At 42.3% G+C, this 27461-nt stretch overlaps 2 protein-coding genes across 2 annotated transcripts in view; both read right to left on the bottom strand.

Annotated features, from left to right (window-relative positions):
- LOC106629218 (potassium channel subfamily K member 17) lies at window positions 1-27279 on the bottom strand. The gene is made up of 5 exons (XM_074537231.1): window positions 26912-27279; window positions 15246-15360; window positions 6247-6413; window positions 4930-5098; window positions 1-3213 (listed from the first exon to the last, which is right to left on the bottom strand). The coding sequence occupies exons 1-5, from the start codon at window positions 27122-27124 to the stop codon at window positions 2882-2884; spliced, it is 996 nt and encodes a 331-aa protein (XP_074393332.1). The 5' UTR covers window positions 27125-27279; the 3' UTR covers window positions 1-2881.
- LOC102069507 (potassium channel, subfamily K, member 16) overlaps window positions 15245-27461 on the bottom strand; it is a 26244-nt gene continuing 14027 nt past the window's right edge. Inside the window, exon 6 of the mRNA XM_005483111.4 lies at window positions 15245-15360. The gene's annotated coding sequence lies outside the window, so the exon portion shown is untranslated. The remainder of the gene's footprint in view (window positions 15361-27461) is intronic.

Raw genomic sequence — 27461 nt, 5'->3', positions numbered from 1 at the left:
TGTAATTTTCCAATGCAGACTAGGGAAGACTGCAAGTCAGCTGTGACAAGAATGATAACAGGCCCATGCTTTTGTTTTCTTTATTTTACCCTTGAGAAGATAACCTTTCATATTTTGGTGTAGTAGACATATTGATGAAGATGTTTTTGTCATGTTGCAGAACTCCACTTTCTTCTCATCCCCTTGGGAACAAATACATTCATATAATTTAACCACAACACATGTTTATAAAGAACAGAAAAAAGACCAGAGGCACAGCACTTTGCAGGGACTCAGATATACTAATATCTATTGTCTGCATTAAAAGCTAACTGAGAGGAATTGTCAGAAAAAGGAAATTCATAAGAGGCAACATGCTAATTCAGTGTCAGAAAAACCAGCCAGAGATGGTATTGGACTCATTTATTCCTAAAATTTTTGGTGAGCCAAGATCCAAGCAGGAACTTGTGGCTCTGGAGGTATGTGTGGCTTGCCAGCAGTTCTGACGCGTCTCCCGTAAAAGATGGGATATCAGACTGTGGGTGGCAGGACTGTGCTGGTGGTGAGGGGCTGGCCAGCAGGGCTGCAGAAGGACAGGACTCAGAAAGGACAGCTGGGGCAGATAATGAGGCATCTTGAGACCCATCCACGTGCTTAAGTCTGTGGCTGAACCCTGCTATACAGTGGAAGCACTGATATCTGCAAAAGGCTTTTAACATTCTTTTTTTTCAAGACTATTCCTTGAGTTCCTTTCCCCTTTGCCTCTCAGAAATATACATTAGCTGCCCAAAGACAGGTAACTCTGCTCTTCTGAAGGACCAGGATGCCTAAACCTCAAAGGCACATTTGAAGACACCATCCACAGCCTGAAAATAGATGAGAACATTAATTAAATGAGATTATTATAATAGACATTCAAATCCAAAAGAAGAAACTCTTGTCAAATCTTCTACAAGCCTTCTCATCAAATAGCAGAGTTGGTAGAAATTCCCAGAGTCTGTGACATTTCAAGTAAAAGCCGAAACAGATTAACACAGTCATTCCTGTGCTTTGACAGCAGAAACTACTACCTCCTGGGCATCCCGATTTTACAATACACCTACACTTAGTAAGCTTTGCCTGTGAAAAAGGGTGCAAAGGATATGCATTAAAGGGCATCACATTTTGTGAAATCAATTGTAATTTACTCATGTTTCAAGAAATACACTTTCTTCTTCAGGTAGGCCAATAAAACCTACATTGTGTACCCATCAGTGAAAACAAGAATGATGAAACATGGAACAGAAAAGTTTATGCTAAAGGCTATTAAAAAAATTACACAATGTTCAAAAATTTGAAATGTATTTATTTTGTATCAGTATGACCCAAGAGGTCCACTGTCTCCCTCTTCCTGATATCTGCTGCCCCTTCAAACAGTATTTGAGAGAACATTTAATACTGTGCAATTAGAAAAATGTCAGCAGACTGAATTTTATTCAGCTGATCCTTTTGCTGCATTTTTTCCTGTAATCAGTTCCACCAGATATCAATACTCAAGACTGGCCTCTTCTGGAAACACTTTTTTCACAATATATGTTTCAGAACTTTTGTTCCTGAAGACTGTACACTTTTCACTCACTCCATTTCTGTGAATATAGCAATGAATATTTCTAATTCCTCAGTCCCGTACTCCAGCAGACTCTGTTTTCAGTCTTTTTTCTTACAACCCCGTGGGACCTTAGTTCATTGCAAAAGCTGAAGGCTCAATCAAATGCTTCATTCTGGTTTGCTGCCATGGTGAAGTTTGCAAAGTTAATGCTTAGGATGCAAATACACAACAGGGGTAACAAAATGAGAAGAACAGATAACGGAATACAAACAGCACCAGGAGTTAGACTCTGTTGTGCCCTTATAAATGGCATAATATTTAAAAATATTTTTGAGAATTTAATGGAGCTAAAAAGATGCAACCAAGTTCTGCTTCATGACTGACACAAAAGCCAAACAAGCATGTCATTCCACAGATCAAAGAGTTGTTATTATATACAAGGTGTTAGAACAGGTAGAGTACATTAATCATTAACGACATGAGAAGTTCATCACAATAGCATCTCTTGATCATAGTTGAAGAAAATTCAGTCTGTTTCTAGACTGCAGTAGTCCTTGTTAATATTGGTGATAGGAAAATGTTGGAACCGCTGACTTTTAAAATTGCTTCTAGTCCTCCTTTTCTGACTTCCAAGATGTGACAAAATACAAATTTATCTAAATGAACTGTCGCATTGAGTTGATGACATTTGGTCTGCAAAATACTTCCAAGAATGAATCCACATAAGTTCTGAAGTAAGGAATAGCATTCCCAGTCTCTTTCTGTAAGCATACTTCTGATGCAGAAATTACTTTTTAAAAAATTGAATTATCTGTTTCTATCAGGCACCTCTATGAGCTCTTCCTCATTGCCATCCCCATTTGAACGATCAGAGGGCAAAACCTTGTTACCTTTCTTAAGCATAAGTACATAGGTGATGGTGCACATCTGCCATGACTGCTAGATAGCTTTAAACAGTGCTTTTCATTTCTTTTGACAATATGCTGTTTGTTTCCTGCATTAAATGGCACTTGCTTTTATACAGGTATAACTAGAGACTGCAAGAATCATGCAAAGAAATGCACAACAGCTAGTGTTGCTCTGGGATGTCAAAGATTACCTCAAAGACTGAGTTGGGAGGGCAGGTAATATTTGCATAAATCTACTTTTGGCTAAGAGTCCTGTTGGTAGTACTTGGTGGTGTTAGAACTGAAATATTCTGTCATTGCTCAATTCAAAATAAAAGCATTTCAAGCTCAATAAGCAAACCTTCACCCCATTCCAAGGTTAGAGCAGCTCCACATACACATTTCTAAATGGCTCATCTCGGGTGCACTAAAACCTGCAGGACACAGAGAACATTTTTCTTCCCTTCAGGGCTTCTGTAGGAGCTGTGTAAGAGTGAGACTCAACTGGTGCTTTCATTTTTGTGTCTTTGTCACAGCAGATCTCCACATTCTGAAGTCCAGTCACACTATTTTTGTTACCATCTGTTAAATCTTCAGCCGTCTCCGTGTTCTTCTTGTTGCATTGACAGAAGTAACTGGAGCTCTCTAGAATGTTGATGCAAAATTTGATAACCAGTGCTAGCCAGGCCATCCCAAAGAGGATCCATAGAGAGATGACATTCTTGTACCAGCTTGGATAGGTGCGATCTGGGTTCATCCCTACAACAGAACCACCCAAAACATTTCTACATTGGATCAAGAGTGCCTCAAAGGAGACATTACATGTAAAGCAAAGACAGTTGAAATATCATTGGACATTCATGATTTCTACACAAAACAAAAGTATGCCATCCACTTAGCATGTGAACTGATGCTGTAAGTATGTTTCATCATGTGTCAGCAACAGCCTAAGTACTCTTTAGGAATTCAAATAACACTCTTGAGAAAAAAAACTAAATCCCAAATTACATCCATGTCAAAGTGAAATTATTTGCATTCAAGCATAGTTTAGTTTCTCTGCTTATCACTCAGCACCACAATACTCTATTAGCATGTAACAGAGGTCCCTGCAGGCATAGGTAAGCAGGTGTTATGCACCACTGTATGTATCTTGTTAAACCAGATATAAGCAAGAGTCTCTGAGAGCAGGAGAAAAGAGGCCTGAGCAGTCCCAAAGCCTCTAAGAACAACCAAACCTTGGAAGACAATTTGAAATTATCACCAGCCTTCATGGGCACAGAGGCACTCTCTGCAGGATCATGGACAGCTTGGTGCCCATCAGGACTGCCAGATCCTTTTCTGCAGAGATGATTCCCCACAGGTCATTTATTCCTCCCAGCTCTGTATCACACTAGTGAGGAAACAGTGTGAAGGTCACTTGAACCTCATTTTTGAGGCATAAACCACTCATACAGAATTGTAAGGCAGAATTGTTTAGCCTCTCGACACCACAACTGACATTCAATTATTCTCATACCAAACCTAGTGCCTCTATGGCAGTATTCCAGTTACAAAGGTACTACACAGGTGAAGGCACACCTGGAAGAGGAAGGAATACCAAATGCATTACCAGAAACTGAGAGAAGTAAAGCTATTGTAGCAGAGTTCAGCATGTAAAATCAGTATAGGAAAATGGTGAGCTGACCCAGCTTTTGTCAAGCTCCATCTGGCTACCCTTACCCAAGCTAACTTTATTCCTAACTTATTTACATGTGCCTAGACAAGCTCTAATCCTAACTTTGATGCATTACAGACAAGTCCTAAGGTAATGCCACTAAGTTGTCTAAGCATTAAGGGAGTGCTATGAAGAAAAGAAAATAGCAAATCTGTAATAGGAATAGCAAATCTGTCTCTCAGGAATTCAAGAGTGCATGTGTTTCTATAATCAATTTGTTTTTAATGAGAAAGTCTTTATCAAAGAGGCGTGTCCTGTGTTTCAGCAAATGCAGTGGGTGTGGATCCAATCCCATTTCCTCTGGCAAAGGGTTTTGGCATTCAAAGCTAAGTAGTGCCTAGTGCCTGACAGCCTATACCTACGTGATTTAAGTTGCCTTTTAGAAAGTAATCACCTAGGGTTTTGACAGAAGAAACAGTCCCTGTCTGTTAATGAAGAGGCAGAGTGGCACTGGAGTGTGATAAGTGTGCCCTCAGCAACCACTGTGATTGAACCATGGCACTCCTGCCTGGTGGTGCAGACATTCAAGGGACAGGCCACTTCAGTGCCACTTACTGACTGGGAAACAATGCCTTTGTTCTTCCTCAGGTGGCATTGCTATGGCAGAAATTATGTCTTTTCCCACCTGCCAAATGCACACCACAACATACTGATCATCAGGTCTGGGGATTGCTACAGGTGCCAAACTGCCATGTGGGGAGCTTTGTGTGCCATGGATTTGCTGCTCAGTAGGTGACAGCAATGAAATGTGAACTACTCACCAATCACATAGTCTCCAAACCCTATAGTGCTGAGGGTAATGAAGGAATAGTAGAAGCCTTCTTCATAAGACCAGCCTTCTTTGTCAGAGAATAACAAGGGAGGTAGCAGGAGGAACAATAACAAGCCAGTTACCAGTGCACAGGTCTTCATCAGGAAGGAAGCTTTATTCTGGTAAAAGAGGAAGGAAAAAAAAAAAAAAAGATTGTCACAAGAAGGGAAGCAAGGAAAGTCCAGCTTGTTTTCCAGTTAGAGATGATGATGATATAATGATGGACTCCACAAAAACATCCAAACATTCATTGAATTCCACTATAACAAATGGTGTCTGTCCTACATGTGTGCTGGCTTCAGCTGGGATCATTATTTTCTTCACAGTAGTTAGTAGGAGGTTGTGCTTTAACTTTTTGTTGAAAACAGTCTTGGTAATACAGAATGTTCTTATTGTTGCTGAGTAGTGCCCTGCACAGTGTGAAGGCTTTCTCTGCTTCTCGTCCCTCCCCTCCACTGAGTGGGCTGGGGGTACACAGGAATTTGGGAGGGGACACAGCCAGGACAGCTGAGCCCAAGTGACCAAAGGGATATTCCATACCATACAGCACCATGTTCAGCATACAGAGCTGGGGGAAGAAGGAAGCAGGGGCTGTTCAGAGTGATGGAATTTTTTTCTCAAGTAAGTGTTATGCATGATGGAGTCCTGCTTTCCGGGGAATGGCTGAACACCTGCCTGCTGATGGAAAGTGGTGAACAAATTCCTTTTTTTGTTCTGCTTGTCTGCACAACTTTTGCTTTACTTATTAAACTGTCTTTACCTCAACCCATGAATTTTTTACTCTTCTGGATTCTCTTCTCCATCCCCCTGGGAAGGGGTGAATAATTGCATGGTGCTTAGATGCCAGCTGAGGTTAAACATCGACACTGAGCCAACACAAATTGGGCATCACCTTCATAAGTCCTAAATTCATGCCAGTTTAAAGCCTGTTCCACAAATGCTCCCAATGTAACTAACACATGCAATTCCAACTAAAAGTGATGATAAACAGACTAGATAGTCTAGGACTGTGCATTGCTCACATGCTTTATCACTTCTGTTGCTGTAGGGGAAGTCATTCATCACAGAATTTCCCTCAATTAATAAACAACCTTATCTGACACCTCATAGGGCTGTCATAGACTAAATTTATTTGCTTCCAGTTATTCCTGAGTATTATTGCCTTTTTGGTCAAATAGTCAGCCAGGCTCTCCTTGTTAGTCATAGGATCTCAAATACCAGACAATGTCTTTTTTTAGTTTGAGGTATGCTGGCCCATACTGCTTACCTGCCAGTGAAACACCTCCTCTAGGCGAGAGGCACAACGCTGAACCCCAAGCAGCATCAGGTGCCCAATTTCATTCAGGAGTACAAGGTTCAAGGGGATCCCAAAAAGTGCAAACACGATGCTGAAGATTCGACCAACTGCAGTGCTGGGGCTCAAGTTCCCATAGCCTAGACAAGGGATTTGATGAAATGCTTTAATGAAGCCTTAAATCTAAAATAGTCTCTGCTTACACCCCTTCCCCCTGGAGGGGTGAACCTCCATCATCCACAGAAGTTAGGTGAGAAGGTCACTGCTCCAAAAGGACCTTTTTTATAAATAACTGTAAGTTACATCCATTGTTTGTCATATCCTCTCGTGGGCTAGAAAATAACATTTCTTTTGCTGCCAATTTTGCTTAGTTCCTTTTCCATTTACCAGTCAATTTCCTCTCCCCTACCCACTGCCCTGGCTGGGATCTGACGTAAATGCAAACCTTCCGTTTAGTTCAATTTCTGTAAGCATTGTTGGCATGGGCTTTACTGGTACATGATCCTGCATTGCTGTCAGATGGTCTCTGAATCACAACAATAGTGTTTTAATTATAACAACCACCCTTTTCTACCTTTGTCCCACAGGAGTAGTGAACTTAACACTGCCTCTTGGCTTGTATTCTTTTGCACTGCAAGTACCAAATACAGCTTAAATTGTCAAAATTGTTGTCTAGAGCCAATATATCCAGAGAAATTACACTTAACCTATGTAAAATACTTCAATAAAATACTTCAATTTTTGACCTACAGAAAAAGAAGTTTTAAATTTTTCCTCTTTCTTCTAGTCATAGGAAGTGATCTAATAAAAGGTCCTGCCTTGCAATCGCAGCCTTGCTTGTATCCCCAGATTGTTCTGGCTTCAAAATCACTTGTTTTCATTCCACATGTGTTCTTTTTAAAATGCCCCATGAATTTGCAGACTTGCACTTGTAATTTCCAGCGTCTTCTGCCACAAGAAAGATTTAACTAGGGTATATTTCACAGGATGCTTTCAGAGACAGAGGAACTAGCACACCACAAGCATTTCAACACTGTCTAAGCCAGTCAGAGACCTATGGCCTTGACTACATTCCAAAATCACCTCTGCTCATTAGAGATTGTTGTATGTCCACAGAGGAGATTATCTTTTCACCACAAATAACGCTATCCCCTCCCATCACCGCCCAGCCAGGGGCACAGCAAGCACAGAGGTGCTCCCTCCACTGCTGCCTTGCTACCCTGCCTCTGGGTGCTGTAGCCTCAGGGCAAGTGAGCAGCACCCAGCAGGGAGAGGCCCCAGGGCTGGGCTCTGTATCCCAGATAAGTGAGAGTGCAAACATCTGTGGTTAATTCCGGAGTCCCATTTCTTCACTAACCTCTGTCACATGCCAGATGCAACAAGCCACTGACCAACAATGTAGAAATGTGTGCAGCTATGAGCTGGGGATATCTACACAGGCCAAGTTTTTGCTAACAAAAATCTCTCACCATGGCCAACTCTGCAGTTAGCTGTGCATGACTGTCAGCAAACTACACCCATGGTCTGGGGGCAAACTATTCCTAAGTACATACCCCCAAATTTGATTACACAGAGGACATCCTCTTCAATAATTTTAGGCACACAATCCACCTCCAATGGAGCCCCAGGAGCCTGTGGCTGGGAAGGGGGAGAGCATCCCCCAGAAAGAATGGGGTGCTCTTATGGAACTAGATGTTTTGAAGTACAGTCCAAAAGAAGTGGCTAAATTAAGACTTCATGCCAGTGCTACTCCTTCTTAGCAATGCTAATGCTAATTTTCCTCAATGATTGCTAATTTCTGCCATCTTTCACCATTTCTAGACTAACAAGTGTGGTAAATGAGACATGTAGGCAAGAACATCTGGTAGATGACCCCTTCTAAGTGAATTATAGAAAGATGTGTCTGGTGTGATGCATTTCGTACTGGCTGTGACATTTCAGTGGATTAGTTCCAATTTTTCTCTTATGGGATTAGGCTGTTTTGTGGCCTGACCTGGCCCTGGAGAAAGTGCTGGGGGACATTTACTGTAGGGCTGGAGGCTGAAGATGAGTCACAATCATTTACAGTCAGTTATTCCCAAGGTGGTTTCCCCCCAGCCCTTCCCCTTTATTTTCCTTCTATATCAAGTTTTGAAAGACTCTGTAATGTCTTGGGCAGTTCTTTTAACCACAGATTTCTAAGTTTCTCTGCAGAAAAACATAAAAGAAAAAAGGCCCATGTTCTCTGGTCACTGTGTGAAGCACAGCAGCATTCAGAATTGTGGGGATGCCACATAGAGCTGGATGGCACCCAAACTTAACTTGTATGTTACAATTAATTTAGAATGGCAAATTGAATGATGTAGGAAGGTCTAATGTGCACAGTAAACTCAGCCCTCCAAACACCAGACATGCTTTGCATTTGATTTCTCTGGCTCCCTTCTCCCTTGGAATCAGCAACTTGAGACAATTTTCTGAAGACTTGGTACAGAGTTGCTGTACACATGCCAAAAAAACTATGTTCCACCAGCTTTTATATAGGACATGAAGTATAATCAAATAGCATAGGAGACTTTAGATCATGCAAAATGGCCAGAAATTTACTCCTATCTGGTTACATCCACTTGTTCTTGCACTAGACAAAGAAACACCAACCTAATTGTATATAAACCTTAACAGTTATAAAACTTAAGCAGAAACGGGAAAATGGGACTTCCTCTCTTCAGTATTAGTTGGTGTCTTAAATCATTGTGAGCTAGATATTAGAAGATCTGAACCAGATCTTTTCTTAATTTCTTAATTTCTGAAAATTAAGACTGCACTGCCAGTTGTGTCACATCCCTCATGAGCCTGCTGCTGGGATGCCACTGGTACATGTCTGAGCAAAGAGACACTGAGAAATGATCACCAAAATCTGCAAAGACAAAATGTGTGTTTCCACTGAAGCAGCGGGATTAAGTGCATGTATAGCTCCTCTTGTTTTGAAATAAGGTGTAAAGTTAAGCTTCTTTGGAGCAAACAAGAATGGTTTTATTTCTGAATGCTCATAACCATGTGCTTTAACTCATGTGCTTCTGTTACACATATTAAGTGATTCAGGATTTTTCCCCTGCTTTCCCATTACATTCCTGCCCATAAGGGATTCAGAATCTCTGTAGACTTCTTAAGAAGATAAGACTTATTAGTGAAAGATCTTTTCATTCACAAGACAGTACTTGCAGTGCCCTCAGTGAGGGAACTGAGGCAGCTGCAATTTCCTGCTACCCACAATGAAAGATTTGTTCTTACTGTCCAGATATAAGAGCATTTTCATCAAAAAGTGCTTAGCACAATACGTGTCTATCATAGGCTGAAAAACATCTGAAAAAAAATTTTATCTGCAGAAAAATCCAGGGTTAGCATTAAACCAAATCTCCCCAAAAAATGTGTTTGAGTGCTAAAACCACTGATAAAGCTATGGTTAGAGAAGCAACATTTCTTATTTTATTAAATCTTTTCTCCTACCTGGAAGCATACAAGCCATCACTTCCTACAGATATGGGTCTAATCCCAAATTTACAGATTGCTCTTGTTGACAAAATTTTGCTTTGAATAACCAGGAATTCATCTAACCTGGGGGCCAGGTATCCACTGTGCAGTTCACTGAGGGATGTCAATGCCAGAATTATTTTATTTTTCATTACACATTTAAATACTCAGTAAAACTTCTCTGCTTGGCAGTTGGGGTGATATTCAGTGAGCCATATTACTATTTTCCCAGGCACTGGAGGAAATCAAATCCTCAAACCATCCAGTTCCTCCCACCACTAGCTCCTCCTCTAACACTTTTCAGGAAATCTAAAATTTCTTTCCCTTGTGGTCTTTACAAGTGATCTGGATGTTTTAATCCAGCAGAAATGAAAGGTTTTTTTTACATGAAAAATTCAAATGTTTCAGTGAAGGAAAAAAAAAAAGCAAATTCACTTTAGATGGAAAAGACATCTTTGTGTAATTCAAAGTGGAAAAACCACAAACACACCAAATGATCACTCACACAGCCTTATGGCAATGTTCGTCTGGTTCCTTAAAATGTGAGCATGGCCCCAGCTTAGCTGGAAGGTGACCCTGACAAAGCACTCACTAGCCTGCTCTGACCTCATAGCTGGCTGCTTTAACAGACAGTTGCACTGGAAATCTCCTCAGGCACCAGGAAACCTGAATTATCTTATGATCTTACAAGCATTAGAAATTTCAGAGCTCATTTGGTACCACCTATATTCACCTGAAGATTGACAAGTCAGGGTTCCTATCCTGCCTCCTGCTTTGAATGGCTCCATAACGATAAAAAACATATTAACATGTTGGCTTCTCAACCTTTTTGTGAGATTTCACATTGTATCCGCCAAGTCTGCACTAAGTTCAAGAACACTTATCAGCTGCACACAGCTGAGGACACTTGGCATGGGAATTTATTCCCAATTCATCCATCCAGGGAGGATGCTACAGGCATGGAGCCTGTACATGTGGGACAGAAACAGGACACAATCCCCAAGCAGCCACACTGCTGGCATTGGCTTCTCAGTTTTATGGTTAGAACAAACAAAAAATGTTAAGAATTTTATTTTAAAAATGGTGGCGGAATCTCAGGAAGTGCGTCGTATATGGGGAAGCTCACTGGGACCCTGGCAGGTTGAATCAGGGAAGTTATTGAGTTTTAGTCCCATGAAGTTCCAGATGAGAATAAAATTTGGTTGCACACTCCTTCAGTGAGTGGAAAAATGCTTCAGATGGTTACTGCAGTCTTTGACTCATGCTGTGCATACACTGAAAGCTGTACAGTGGGCTTAGGCACAGCTGGGTGAGATAGTATGCAGTCAGGAAAGCAGATCCCATTTCCAGTGCTCAGGAGATAGAGGATGCTGCTGTGAGTGGCTGTCCCCAAACCCACCAGTGACCTCCCATGGACCACTGTGCCACATCCTACTTGGCCAAGCCTATAGAGAAGCTCTGCCAGCTGTCATGGAGCAGGGAAAAGATCAACTCATCAACAGTTGCAGCTTTTCAGCAGAGAACTCCCCTACACAAGAGGATTCTGAGGTCACAGATGATTCAAATATGAAAATCGTCCCAAGCAACCACTTTGAGACATGAAGTTAGTTTAACTGAATTCCCCAACAGACTGTCAGCCAGCATAGGGCAGGAACCTGACCATTTTTTAGGAACTCCACCAGATACTGGGCAGCACTGCAGAGGGTCAGAGTCTTCACAAAACTCTTGCAGCCCAAAGCTTTACCCTACCAGAATTTCACAGCTCTGAACTTGCTATTGTTTTATTCCCTGCACTGGAATCCTCTGGGGCAACTACTAAATGTCCATAACATGGTGGTTAATACCATCACTCACTGAATAGCCTGATCCATGCCTCTGCTGTTATCTCTCAGTCCTTTGGGATACTGCTTTTAGGAGCTATGTGCTGTGCTAACTAGAGAAGGAAAGAACAGGAATTTCCCTTCTTCACGGTGAGATGGTTTACTTGTCCCATTTTATATCTAAAAAAGGGCCCTTGAAACTCACACAACTGAATTCTGGTGGTTGCGCTATCAGAAAATGGCAATACAGCACTAGGCAATGGCATCCATCCACTCTATATTAAGTGGGACATTCAGGCTAGAGAGGACAATACTCCTTCTACTCTTAGGCTCAGCCTCATCACTGACCACAGAAAGAGCCTTTCCCTAGCACCTTCTCTGAAATTACACCACCCTGTGGTCGTTTGACTTCAGGAACTTTGATCTTGTGCCCCACTCTGAACTTGCTTTGACCTCTGCCCTGTTAGTCCAAACTAAGTAGGAGGAGAGTAAACACAGAAAGGAGAGACTTTGTGTCGGCAAGGGATAAAGAAGTCCGAGAGATAAACCCAGCAGCAAGTTAGCTTTTCTTTCTTTAATCATGTTTACTACTACAGCTCTACAGGAACTCTGAGGATGACCCCTCAAGGCACTGGAGAAAGGGCTCTTATGGAAAAATCTGCAGAAAATGAGATAACATAAAATCTGGCATGATATGATATGTCAAGGACAGCAACGAGGAAAGCAGAGAATGGGGGGTGAAAGAATCAGCAGGTGGCCAGGGCTGCCCATCCCAAAGTTATAAATGCAGTTCCATTCAAATAATGAGATTGGCCATGGGGCAATCTCATGATTTGGGGGACTTCTTTAAACAAGAGATCTTAGTTCATCCATATCTGTTCTTTAAACATGTGCAATTGAGGCACCAACTATGTCCAACCTGCAGGTCAGAACGTGCTTTGTTTTTAATCGAAGTTAGATGCTGCTTCTAATCACTAGTAGTGAAAATAGATGAGGCTCTCATTTAACTGGAAGAAGGATACAGTGCAGAAGATGCTGCAACAGGAGACATGGGGATTTAAACCTTGTAAATGGGGAAAGAAGCTAATACCCCTCAGCTGGTGTTAATGGGGAAAGAAGTTAACATCCCCTCCTGTATTCCAGTGCGAAAGCGCTCTGGGGTAAGGACTTGAGAAACGGACCTAGCCTTCTGAGGCGGGGTTAAAGCACCTAAAGTAGAACACAGGAGCTGGCAGAACAGAAAGAGCACCTCAAAGGAAAGCAATTAAGGTAAAAGTGACAGTGGTTTTGGCAGTGCCGTTTGAGAACAGGACAAGAGTCACAAAGTTGTTATTTTGCATAAGAAGCCACCAAGGCATCGATAGCATTAATTACAAAGAAAAAATGTGGAAGAGACAAACAGGCCAAAGGACTTGCAGCAGCTAGAACACATGGAAGAGAGGTCATCCATATTCTTCAAATCTTTATATAGTACTCCTAAATTCCTGAGACTCTTTCTTCTGCATTATCATCTTAACTCTATCCTTCCTGAACTCATTTGCCAGAATGCCTTGGGTTTTAAGTCCTATAGGCTAATCTTGTGTAGATGGACCTGCTTTCATTGGCTCCATAATCACAGCCTGAGATAAACCCTTCCTTGCCATGTAAGAACACTAAAACCTCTACAAAATCTCCAGAAGCCTTCTCAATTGTCATTTATCTCACTGCCACACCTTACACATGAAGTTTCCTATTGTGACTCACCCCTTTGAACTTCATTGAGTTCTTTGTAAAGAAATTTGTCTCTTTCCTTGACATAATCAATTATCCTTCCCAGTCATACTGTGTTATCCTCATCGAGGCTGAACCCCTCAACTACCTCAAGAATTTGCATAAAGAGAGATTATGATAAGAGACTCAGAGTAAGGCTCTGTGAAACCATTTGTAGTTTTCTCTTCTACAACATATCAACAGAGTGTTATGACACTAATCTGCATGCAACTAACAATTTCACTTGAAAAAGCAGAGTGAAGGGTCCAGTCCTCTGAAGTTTTCTGCATAGAAGTGGCTCGTATTGCATTCTCAATCTGCAATTGAAAATCATTAACAAGTCTCTAGAGTCATAGCACCAGCTTTAAAATCATGAGATAAAGAGCTGCAAGATTTGGTTCTTTTCAATTTTCAATTGCCTCTATTACCAGCTCAGTTGTGTCATGCCCTGTCCTGTCCTCCTCCCCTACAGCTATCAGAGCAAGGAGTTACAAAAAGAGGGGAGTGGGAGCAGGGGGTTGGGGTAGGAAGAGTAGTTTAGCAGCTACTCTTAGTATAGAAGAGCAGAAATGCTTAGTCTAGGTCTCTGCCAACATCCCCTTATATTTTAACATGATGAATTTGATTCTTCCTGAATATCATTAACTTAAATTGGCCATGGTGAAACAGTCACTCTGATGGTTTAGGAACTCATCAGGATTCACTACTGAGGCACGCAAAGCAGCTCTGAGCAGATGCTGCTTTGTACCAAAGGCGGGAAGGAAGTGACCAGGCTCTGCTGGAAACCCACAGCCTGAGCACTCCTGTCTGATGAGCCTCCACTGCCATCATCTGGTGCAACCCTTGCCTGGCGGTGCAGCACACTGAAAGTGTGCTCCCAACCAGAACAATGCATGTGCAAAGGAGCAGGGCAGAAAGATGTACTGAGTCACAGGAAGATGACACACCACCACCCACTCACCTCCACCCCCACAGAAAACCCACACACCCTCTCTTTGAGCTCATGCCTGGGGGCTCAGTGTTCTGGAGCCAATGTATCTTCAAAAACAATCCGAAACCAAAAGAAGGTTCCATTTGGGTACAAAAAGAAAAATCTTGATTTAAAAATGTTCTTAAAATCCAAGACAGCTGACAAATCAAGAAACCCATGAGGGATTTTTGATACTCAACAACTATCTCTCCACATACTCTCCCCTCCATGTTTTTTTAATACTGGGTCACACCATAAGAAAAAGACATCAGGGCAAGTTATTAATGGTTTTGGGGACAGGGGACACAAACTGACAATAATTAACAGCATCTACCTTAACTAGCTCTGTACCCAGTACATTTTATTTTTTCCACTTTCCCTCCCCCTACTGATTTCCACCATTTCTTCGTGGCTTTGCATTACCCATTTGCTGAAACCTGAGTCAACTGAATTGTGATGTTTATCCAGTTACTTAACTTCCACTTGAACAAGCAGGTCCTCATCTAATACAGGCAGCAATAAGGAGGAATAATTCATAAATACAGTCTCTGGAGATGCAATAGCCAGCATAAAAAGTTTTCCAAAACCATTCCTGTCCTTGTGATAGTAAAAGCCCTTTCAATGCACAATTCACTTCAGACCTCTCAGAGACTTGGGAAAGTCCAGGAAGTGCAGCACCATGACGTTCAGGCCCCAGAAGCCACGTAACTTAGCAGGAATATGTCCTGAGCTAATTATGCCTGTGTCTGATCAGTTAGAGATCACTGACAAGGCACTGACAAAGCACTCCTAGGGCTGGGGTCATGGGTGCTTCCCTACTGCAAGCTCCAGGGACCCACACAGTGCTGGAGCAGCAGCTGCGTACAGGCCCTCATTCCCACTCTTTTCCCACCTATGAGGTGGCCCTGTAAGCAGGGAACTCTTACCAATGGTTGTTATTGCAGATATGGAGAAGAAGAAAGACCCACTGTAGTCCCACTTGCCCAGGCTAGTGGTGTTTCCCTGGAGGGTTATGCCACTCTTGTAGGCTTGGATGATACCCTGCAAAGAGACAATAACATGAGATCCCACAAACCCCTTTAAGGCAAGTTCGTGTGACTGGCATTTCCACTTCTGGCTGCTAAAATCCCAAACTACAACCACTTCTGATTCTGTTGTTTCCCTTTTAGTAGAGGATTCTTGTGCCTTAGAGACCAAAGGGCTGCAAGGTCAGAAAAGCCAAAGCCAGCATATTGCTTCTAAGAAAAGGGCATCTACAGCAATACAATAAAGTTGCACATGCACATGGTAGATTATATAGATAAATGTGGAAGAGATTGGAGGGTAAGATCTAACTAGAGAAGGCCTAGACAGACAATAATTAAGACTGCCTTACGACATATTCATTAGGAAAATGAAATGCTTCCAGATGGGATATTCCAATGGCAGAAGTCCCAGAGGAACAAATATACTTGCATGTGTAAATGACACAGATCCCTTGCAGGGAAGCCCCCTGGACTGGAGAGGAATGCATCTGGTGTGTTATAGGAGACTGAGACTACTCTGGTTGGCCAATATGTCCCCACATTGGGACTACAAATGGGAATGAACACATCAGATTAGCATTATGCCCAATTCTGTTCAATCCTCCTGGGAAAGACTTAGAAGCCACTAGCTGAAGTGCGCAGAGTTATGACAAAATAAGATATGAGATGTCTTAACAGTGCCCACATCTGACTATACCTTCCCATGCCAACAAAATCAATGATAGTTGTGTCCAAAACAACATTATTCACAGTATGAACACTAAACATTTCACACTTCACAGTTAATTATCTTTGAATGCAAAGTATAACCAAGAACACATAAAATTCATCATCTCTGAAAAAGACATGCAGATACTAAATAGTACTGTCCCCATCCTAACAAAAAAGACTGCTGATAAAACTTTCACCACTGATAATAAAAGGAATCTCACTCAGATTTTGATCAGGTTTTGGTTTTGCAAAGGAATTGTAGTTTATACATCCACCAAACAAACTGGCACATAAAACCTGCAAAGTGAGGAAGCTTTGCCCATTTTACTGATGTAACGTGCTCTACATAATTTATATTATTTATACAATATTATACAAGGCTGTGAATTAAAAACTGTTTCCAGGGTCCCAAGCAGCAGCTTAACTAAAAGGATCATCCTCTCTTTTCTCTATAGCCACTAATTCTCACATTAAGACGAAGGAGCAGCTCAGAAATCAACACATTTTTCTAAGCAATAAACACTGTTTGATAATGCATTCTCAGCAATATCTTGATTTACTCATAACTGAAGGCAACCTAAACCCCTCAGAGTCATACTATAATTTATTAAATTCTAAATTATGAGACAGAGCAGAGAGCCTGTGCTCTGAGAAGGGCTAAGGACCACACACGTTTTATTGCATTTTGCTTCCTTCTGTGATTTGTTGCTGTAATGTTGAGTGGGGCAACTAAAAAAAAAAAAAGATTTTGTATATAGCATTAGTGACATAAAAGAACCAAGCCCTGCTTCCCTTTTCCATGCAACCACCCCTGGAAAAAAAAACAAAATAAAAAAAAAAAAAAACAAAAGAGAGAGAAAAGGTTGCCTCAAAAGCCTTCAGAAGGATTTGTTTTGAACAATTGTGTGTAATTCCCCCACTCATTGTTCTTCTTCCAGGTCTGGTGTCTGCATTGAAGTTTGTCAGGTTACATGGGGTGTAGGCTGACAATATTTGACCTTTGGTTTAAGAAGTGCAAGAAACTCTGCAGACAATGGCCTAGACAGGAATCAGTGTGCATGAACATAAAATAACTCCCAAAGTAAGTTAAATGGCAAGACAGACGCTGGAAAATTATACAGATGGCCAACTTTCCCCCCCCTCCAGAAACCAGTAGTTAAATTTGAAATAAAAAGCTTGATATTTTATTCCAAATTTCCTTCTGTAAACTGTGATCTCCACAGTTGTTAGTCTTGAACACATACATACCTGCCGGAACAGCAACAGCCCAGTTCTTGGATAACTTATTATCAGCTGGATCAGGGATACTTGAAAAACTCAAACATGCAGCATGTTCGTTGTCCATTCTCCTGCCTGATGTCTTGCTGATACAAGCTCAGCATTAGATAATACTACACTCAACATCAAGTTTTTAAAGCCAAAAACACTTAAGAACCAGAGAGGATTGCAAGGACCTGTGGCACAACTGGCCCAAAGAAATGGAAAAACCTTCATGCAGAAAAGGGAAACAAAGAGTCTGCAAAAGACGTCATGTGAGAAGCAAGCAGCAGTAACCAAGTCATTAAATGTTTAATTTCACATTTTTTGCAGCACTTCTGTTTTGCTTGGATTAGAAGCAAGAGGCTGAGCAGTTGTGAGCACCTATGCCAGCTTTGCAGTGACTCTTAACAACTCAGAATCCCAGGGTCACTGTAGACCTTCCCCAGGCAATGATGCTACTGCCAGGAAGCACAGGATGTGTCTTGAGGCTCTGAAGACAGGGCACAGCACCTGCCCTAAATGCACAGTGACCTGCACTGCTGTCAGTGGGAAGGAAGTACCACGGAACCGTGACTCACTGGCAAAGAGCGAGCCCTGAGCTTGCAGCATGCCAGCTGTTTTCTGTTCCTGGTACTTTGTGAGGCACTTGGTGTGCTTGCTGAGGTCTCCAAGCCCTTTCAGCAAGAAGTCTCCAAGCATTTATTTGTTACATCTTGTTATCAAATAACCAGAGAACATCATTAACCACTAGGCCCACCCACCTGTTGAAGCCGGCCCAATGGGGAGCACTGAATATTCATGCCAATCAAAGCCACTTAAATAAAACAACACTCCCAGAAAAAATGTCAAGCTCATTACTGTCAGGAAGAAAGAGCTACCTATTACCACCCTTAAAAGGGAAGATTCACAGTGGTTGGAGATAAGGATACAGTCTTTGTTTTCCTAAAGTAAAAAATGTTTTATTATACTATCTAGAATCAACCTTTGACATAGCAACAATGATGACAGAAAACTAAAGATTGACTCTTCTGAGAATTGTAGAACTAATGGAGCTTGCCTTCCTGCAGATGTGCCCATGGGGGCAGATTCATGAAAGAGAAATCCATTGATGGCTATTAATGCACAGAAATTACTTCTGGCACAGGAAGTCATTGGATTGCAAACTCCTGAAGGCTGACCGAGCATTCAGGGAGATACCAGTGAATATTCTCCCTAATTTACTATATTCCTGTAGACTTTTGCTCTTGTTCTTTAGACTTTAGGCTATAGCTCTTCTTCATAGAAAAATTAAAAATGGTTTACAATTTTAGAGAAAACACAGGAAAAAACCCAGCTGATAAACACTCTAGCAGAACAGCTGAATTCTCCCTACTTTTTCCATTGAAGAGGTGTTGATATGTCTCTGCTATGGATTTTCAAGTAAATTTGAGGTATATTTTAGCCTGTGGGATCAGGGGGAAAGAAAGTGAATCACACATGTTGCACAAGTGCTTAGTTTCCTTAGCCAGCCTTTTTGAGACCCAAAACCTTTGTTTTACTTTATGATTGCTTTGAGGTGAAATCCTAGGGGTTTTCCTTTTTCTCTTCATTAGGCTGATTTGTACACTGATTAGGAGATAGGATAGAGGACTAGGAGATTTGTACAGTGTTTGCCTCAAAACCTAATATATTAAAAGGCACTAGTAGAAGCAGCATCTTAAATCCAGTGTTCAAAAGCAGTTATCTGTCTAACCTAAGACCTCAGTCGATACCACAACAACACAAAAAATACTGAAGTTGCAGAGCTTGGGCTTGATATTTTGGGAACTTTAAAGGTCATGTGCAATTCAGAAAGCAGAAAGGAAACAGGTGGGTGGGTAAAATACTAGGAAAAACCATAATGCAGTGGTTCTTTGGTTTCTACTGACAGACAAGCTGTACAACATAAAACCATTGTTTCACTTCTCTGCACTTACTTCCCTCTCTCTAAAGTGGTAATAATTTAAAGTTTGCAGTGACTACTGCATCTTTAGCTGACAATACTTACATAATTGTAAACTACGGACAGAAGTTTTGTGGGAATTATTGTAACTCCTACAGGATTTATAAATTGAGATTTTAAATTCTTAGACCTTCATGGGCCAATGAAACTTCATTTGCAGGCTGCTGCATTTTCTCATCAAATATGCTTTGCTTGGTGCTCCTTAATATTGCCATAGCTGGTGATTAGAACACCAGCATGACCTCCACTCAAAGAGGTTTATTTAAAATGTAGATGCCTATCCTGTTACATTTGTTAGAAATAAATGCCTCAGAAGAGTCAACTTGAGCTTCCAGCTCCACTTTTCTCAAATATAAGCTCTGAAGTTTCAGTTAGGAATGGCATAAACTCATGCTTGCAAATACAAGCTCTATGTTAGATTATATCCCAGTACAAAAGCCTGCTTTGTGCATATTTCTGCAAGGAACTCCCTGCTTGAATTCAAGCTAAAGGGTAACCCTGTGAGGAAGCTGTGGATTTCTGTTGACTCCCTTATCACTCTTATTTTAGGATGGCAATACTCCTTTCCTTCCCTGTCCTTTCCTATCAATTGCTGGTTCTTTCTGCAGCAACACCCAAACACAACGTTACCACAGTTTCCTTATCAGAGTCAAAAAAAGAAACTAAAAAAATTAAATCACTCCTACAGCCTGAATTTTAACCCTTCACAGCTCTGGGGCTGCACTTCTACAGATGACTGATAATGCAAGACTCACTTATACTGAAGTTTTACCAGTTCTACTCAGCTTTGCAGCAATAAACCCAAAGTAGTTATTACCAGCAAAAATTCAAGCAGTAGTCATCCCAGCAAAAATTCAACCATACACTTTGAATTACACTCAAAAGATCTGTTCATACTGTCTAGCTAAAAGAAACCAACCCCAAAACAAGAAACCAAACCACCAAAACCCAGCCCCAACAACTACATTTTTATTTCCACTTGACATTTGAGTATTGCATCTTCCTCCCCCAAAAACGTAGGCTTGTTCTTTTGTATTTGCTGCAGACCCACTCTATCCTTCAGCCATACCCGTAAGTCTCATTTACCATGTTTGCTGTGTTATCAGCTCTGGGCAATTCCCAGCTTTCTCAGCTTACACTTCCTCTCCTCCACAGTTATCACCACACGTGGGCCCCCCACCACCTGCCTGTGCCTGCAGCACAGCTTCTGATCACCAAGTACTGCAAAAGGAAGGACCATTAGTTAATCTGACCTCATTGACACCAGCTAAAAATTCAGTCTTTTGCCTCTGCACTAAGTCACAACAGCATATGACCAGCATACAGCTTTCAGAAAAGGTATTTAAGGTCAGCAGTAAAGAATGAATGAATGTGTATATGTAAACTGAGGCACTATGTTCTTTACAATCTTTCTTCAGAACACTATGCTTCTTTCCTCCCATAATCTTTACAGCAAAAAATAAGCTTTATATAATGATTAAACAGACTGATTCTAATCTGCCTGCCCTCCCCAAGATGAGCAAGTTAAGTGAAAATGTCAAAAGCAAAGCCCCAAAAGCTTATGACCCTACCAAATACATCCATAAGAATTCATGACTTTTTTTTTTTTTTTGTCTGGAGGAAAACATCAGGGAAAGAGTAATAAAAATGACCTTTTTATAAACTGTGGCTCCTGTCACTGCTGTTGTCCCCTGCTTCTGAACTGTGGCATTCTGGCCAGAGGTGACAGTAATCCTGATATACCTTTAAAGGCAAAAGGAGTATTTACCAAGTGTATTTGAAAGCAGTTCTCAAAGAAGACAAAAATGGACTGGTATAAGAAACTTTATTCTTAAGTTTAGTTGAAGTTTATATATTCATATACAGAAATCAACTTTTCCAGGGCATACATGAACTCCTGAAAATGGCTTGCCTCCTTACAGACAATTTCCTCACCTCATTCAATTTCCTCACTCAACATATAAAGGAGGAAAATAAGGTGTTCAAAAGGCACCAAACTACCATTTAGATTAATGAGAAAACAACTCACAAACTTTGTGCACTGGAAATTCTGTGCAATGTTGGCATATAAACATTCATTTATGCCTCACAGGATACCAGATGTAAATGAGAAGAAAATGGTTAACATTACCCTTGGTCTCAGATTGCAAAGACAAAGGTCAATTCATTTCCAAATAATTGACAAATAGATTATTAATCCCACTTTTCCTCCCAGCTGTGAGCTCTGATCCCTTGTCTTTGTCTGGAGAGGAAACTTACATGAATTCTGCCTGAAAGAACTGGCACAAAAAACCCCCACCAAAAAACAAACAAACAAAAACCCAGCCGGGTTTTCTTTTGAATTCATAGCATTGGGGTTTTTTTTTTTTCCTTAATTTTATGCCACTTGAATAACCTCAGAGCAGATCAAGTAACTGCTCCCCCATCTCCCCAGCAATGTTTGCCAATGTAATTGGCACTAGTTCCTCAATACCAAAGGAACCCTGAGAGCAAAAGCACTTTTACTTCACAGCTGGATGTGCACTACAGTTTCTAGAATCCCTCTAGAGTCACCAACAGGAGAGGAACAAAAGATGTAGCCTAGTGCAGTAATGCTGCAACCAATGCTACTGAAAACCACTAGTACTTTTTCTGAAAATTAAGCTCTTATATCGAGGAAGAACCTGTGGCATGACTCATGAGACAAAATGTTGCTGAATTCCAGTCACTTCCCAAACCCCAATGACAACAGCTGGGCTGCAACAGAAATAGGCAGGGCCTGTTGAAAGAAGTTCAAAGAAGCTGCCTGTATAATTTACAGAACACAGAACTGTTGCATTGCATTATCCTTGTAAAACTGAGATTTCTTTCCCTAGTTGTTTTTCTTTTAACTGCATTAAAAAAGATAAAGTATGAAGAACAATATGCATAAGAATAACCCACATTTTCAAACAACTGACAACAATTACCATTTCTCTTTTTAGAAGACACCCCCAGTCTTTAGCTATTCACTGCTAGTTGTGGGTCTCAAATCTTCTGGTAGGGCAAATTATTGAGACACACCACTCAAATGCAGCTGGCTACACTCCCTTGTTACTTCCCACCAAGCCTGACCAGCTGTAACTGGGAATTTGATAATATCAAAAGAACCTATCTCTCTAGGCAGAGGTATGATATAATAGGCTGCTGTGCTTTTTCCCTTGCCTTTCTCTTTTTGAACCTAGGTACTGGACACTACCAGAAGACCTAGGGCTGAGCCAACTAACCAGAAACAGGTCATCAGTATGTCTTCTCGTCACCTTCCAAGAAGTCTGATGACATAGTGCCAGCCTACTGCCTTACAGAATAATGATTTTACCTTCAACAACTGCTGTCAATTGTATGCTAGAAGATGGTATTATTAGCACCAATGCATGTTCTTGGTAAGGCACCTACAGCTCTTTTAACGAACAGGTCGGAAAAATGATGAATCGGCTGTAGCTTAAGCAAAGCAGTAGTACATTTTGACAAGCACAAAGTTGGAAAAAATTATTACAGAGGGTCAATCAATCAACAAGCTAATGTGACGAAATTGGGTTCCATATAGATATTACAGCTCCACAATACCAGGAGTCAGTGCTGTTCCTTAAAGGCCCTCACCACTGGCAGGTGATCTCTGATGCTCACCCCTTCCTGTTGCATCATTTGAGTGCAAGATTATTGTAGTAAACTGTGTTTGCAGGGCTTTATTTCCTGACAGCTGTCACAATTCTCTGCTGGTTCAATGTCAGTACAAGTCAAGGTATTGATGAGGATCTTTCAGTCACGTGGGATCTCATTGCTCTTGTAAACATCTACTCAAACTCTCTGTGTACTTCTAGCTGTTGACTCTGGAGATAAGAGTATCTAGATCCACCTGTGGCCATTTAGTTTATAACCTGCCCTTTAGCATTAGGCCCTTTTCACTAAACCTTACATCTTTCTAGGTATAAGAAAAAAAAAATTAGCTCAGCTTTCATTTTCTCATGTTATGAAAGAAACTGTGTTTAAATAGCATTATATATCTACAATAGAAAACCAACAGAACAACATAATAAGTATAGGAAACATCTGTACTAGGGAAATATGTATACAACACAAATGGTTTCTATCAAAAAAAAAAAAAAAAGGAAGGATAGCATGAAAGGGATGCCATGGTAATACACAAAAAGTGCTGTTCCAAGCTTGGCCCTACAGCCAATCATCTGATCAAAGAGACAGTGGCAAGTACAGCAGCTGAGTGCCTGTAAACATTGAAAATAATGCAGGAAAAGGAGTGAATTTGGAGGGCAGCTCAGCTGGACTAGAGCTACATATACACTCACACTATGCAGTAAAGCACATTTTGTATTAGAAGTGATTCACATCAAAGCATGTCTAGGTGTCCCCAACCCCAAAAGGACAGAAAGGGTCTCAGCCCCAAGAAATATGCCTATATACAAAGTGTCCTCTTTGTGTGCAGCCTCACTACTTTCTGGACACTTCCAGAATCTAGAACGAACATAATTTTTGCCCGGACATAGATATTTTTCTCCCCAGCTGAGTCCAGCTACTTTTCTTCATTGTACTGAAAGTGTATCACCTGCAATCTGTCCTATCATTGCATCTGCTGCCATCTTCTGCAAGTCTTGCCACTGAGGGCTTCCTTTGGTGTGACCTCACACCCAGTAATTCCAGCATGTAAAAATCACCACAATCACGATAACAAAAGGGCAGATATTGCCCTCTTTGCATGCCGCCCAGTGGCTCATGGGGATGGCCTGCTCTCAGTCTTGTTCCTGCTGAGCATGTGTGCAGTCAGACCGTATACAATGGCAGAACAATACCCTGGGGTACATGGGTCAACAAGGTCAAACTTATGCGTTCCTTGAGTAAACATCACTGGATGCACTGTAGAGAGACTTGTGGCCACAGTGCCTCCATTATGCCCTCTGTGTGTGCATAAACACATGACCATACATTGTTTATCTGCTTACATGTAAAGCATTCACATGGGCTACTTTTAACTACCCAGGAAATGTGGAACTGCTCCTGCAGGGGAAGAGCTGGCCAATTCCTCCAGGCAAGAGAGAGCCCCAACAAAATCCAGCTACAAGAAGCAGAGGCCCACTACGACAGATGCCACATGCTTCCTAACACATTCTCCTCCGCTGTTGTTTTTATTGTTGGTCTGCTATGTTCACCTCCTTCTGTCCTCTCCTTTGTCAAGTAGAAGGCTGCTTCTTCCTTGGAAAGGACCCAAGTCATAGAAATTACTGAATGGTAATTCACTCATCTAGCTACTGCAGCATGGTTTGTTTGCTTTGCTTCCCTCCTAACCATCCTCACTCCATGCTCTCCTGCTAGCTCCTTAAAGCTGGAGCTCTCTGTTGCTCCCCCATCTGCACAAGGGTTGGAACAGTGGATTTCCCCTCCCAGCTGGTAACTAGGAACTAAGTGATAAACAGGTTGTAAAATTACATTTGTACATTGCTCAGTAAACTAGGATTTTATTTCATATTGGCCCATATAAACTTAAAACAAACAGAGTTTAGCATTATCTGGAATCTGAGAGCTATAAGAAAACAATGAGGAGTTCCCAGTAATGTCAAGGCAATTAAAATTCACACACTGCTTTATGTTTTCACAAACATGCTTTATGTCTTTCTTAATTAGCAAATAATCAGCTGTGTATCTAGAAGACAAGTTTCTTATCTGAAAAGAGCCAGTGATGACACTGCCTGATAAACTATGTGCAATAACAATTTACTGCACACAAAAACATCTTGTTTTGAGCATACCTAGAGCATGCCAGTGATTGCTGCCTAGGAAATTAGAAAAGAGTATAGTCAAGCATCAGTTCTGTGGATTTTTGAGGATTAATTTCTCAGCATTAAAGTTATTCAAAATAACACACAAAGCCATTCAAACTCAGAGTATGGCTTCTCAGAGCATGAAGGCACACACGGACACTGCATAAAATGAAACAAAGCTTATTTGTAACTTTCCCATCAAGGGCTTGCTCAGTCACAATTAAGTATTCACACGGCATATTGTCACAATCTCCGGTCTAAAGGAATTTGAGAGATTTTCCTATTCTCGGAGTATCAAGAACATGTAGAGGTCATGCTACAGTAAAACAAACTGACAGAATGACATTTCTACCTATTTAGTTGTGATTATCTTCTGTCCATTACTAGCACCTCATTACCATCATTCACCAAGGGCTTGCAACCCCTGGGCAAGTGTCATACCAGGTGCTCACTACACAATGGACCAGTGCTGAATGAAGCTTAACTAAGATTCAGCTTCATGAAATGCCAGACTGATCTTCTCTGCTCTATTTCTCACTTCTCTCTGTTTAAACTCCACAGATAGCATAGCACACACCATAAGCAATAAAAGTGGGTACTTCAGTAGCTTACAAAGGCCCAAATTTATAGCATATGACCACTGTACTACTGTCTGCCAACAAAGAATGTACCACTCAGAAAGCCAAGGGACAAGAGTATGACATAAGAAATCAGCATAATTTTGTCTGCCAGAGCCTTGCTGAAACACCCATGATTATCCTGTTTGGTGGCTTTTGTATTTTCCTCTCTGATGAAGAGAAAAGAAGTATATATTCAAGTTCCAAGTCTCTTTTAGAGCCTTTGAACTGCAGTGACCAGCTGCTATGGTTTCAGTCATCGTCATACACTGCTTTTACAAACATACAAAAACTCATCAAAACAAAACAACCCCAGGTTTTCTTTGTGATGGCAGCACCTATCTGAGGCAGATGAGTAAAGCCTCAAAACCCGAAGTACATACTCAACTATCAGCACCTACTGAAATCAAAGGGTTTGGGTAAGTACTCAAGACACTTCAATATTGCAGGTTTTTCTTTTTCAGGCAAAAGCCGAGCAAAGAGAGAACGCACTTATTTCACTTTGCTCGAATCTGTATCATAAAAATTCAACCATCTGTACTTTCGTAAGACTGCATTTGTTGTTGCTTTACGTTTTGCAACCATCCTACAAATATCGTCAGAAGCATTTTTAAGGATAACTTAAGAGACATAAGGACTTTCCCTTTAAACAAGTAGAAGATGGAAAGAGTCTGACAGAAGTATACACATCAACTAAATTTACCACGACAAAGCCTTCCCATTAGAATTTACCGCTTGCAAGACGTCACAGTTTCCGAAGTGCAAGAGCAAACCTAAACCACCTGTAATTAACCGCAGGTAATTGCCACGTAACGGGACACTCCGCCACCGCCTCCCTTCGGTCATCCGGCGACGCTCCAAACCCGCGAACGCCGCGGCTGGTGGGAGGGCAGAGGAGACCGAGAGCATCTCTCCATCAGCGGGGAGCATCGGCGGCCGCAGCGCGGGGTGCGGAGCCCGGCGCGCCCCGGGCCCGGAGCGACGCGCCCGAGGCGGCTGCCCACGGAAACCTCCCACGCCGCGGGCGGCTCCTTAGGGATGTGTGCGCGTACACTTACACAAGGAAAAAGTCTGCTGGTTTTTGTTGGTTCTTTGTTAAAGTTACTCTGGGGCTGGAGGCGCGGTTGGTGCCGCTCCCCCCCGCGGGCGGAAGGCAGCGCTGCCCCGCAGCCCCAGCGGGCGCGGAGCTCCCGGCGCGCCCGGGCTCACCTCGATGAGCCGCTGCAGGGCGGGCCCCTGCAGGCAGGTGTGGTTGCCCAGCAGCTCCCAGTGCTGCTGGAGGAGGTTATGGGCCGCCTGCACCTCGGCCGGCCGCTCCAGCGCCTGCAGCACGACGGCGCCCAGCCCCAGGTATCCCACGTACGCCGCCAGCAGCACCAGCACCCCCCAGCGCCGCCGCCGCTGCTGCCGCGCCGCCACCATCGGCCCCGCTGCCGCCGCCGCCCCCGGCGCTGGAGAGGCGGCTCGGCCCCGGGCGGGAGGAGAGGGCAGCGCCAGCCCGGCCCCCAGCACCTCCCTCAGCCTGCCCCTTGCCACCCGCAGCGGCGCGGAGGGGAGCCCGGAGCCGTGCTGGGCAATGAAGGCGACCGTGCCACTCGTCTTGCAGCAGCCCACCCCATTGCCCTCGTCCTCGTGTGGCGCCGCTGCAGGTCCCACCTGTCTGTCCCAGAGCGCTGCCCAGGGTTCCCTGCTCCGCTCGTGCCTGAGCTGGAGCCGGCTCCGAGTCACGCTCGCTGCCCCGACGGATGGTACCCAGTGC

Source organism: Zonotrichia albicollis, chromosome 3 (genome assembly GCF_047830755.1).
Source record: "Zonotrichia albicollis isolate bZonAlb1 chromosome 3, bZonAlb1.hap1, whole genome shotgun sequence".
Classification (NCBI taxonomy): domain Eukaryota; kingdom Metazoa; phylum Chordata; class Aves; order Passeriformes; family Passerellidae; genus Zonotrichia; species Zonotrichia albicollis.
This window is presented reverse-complemented; position numbering and strand designations above follow the sequence as displayed.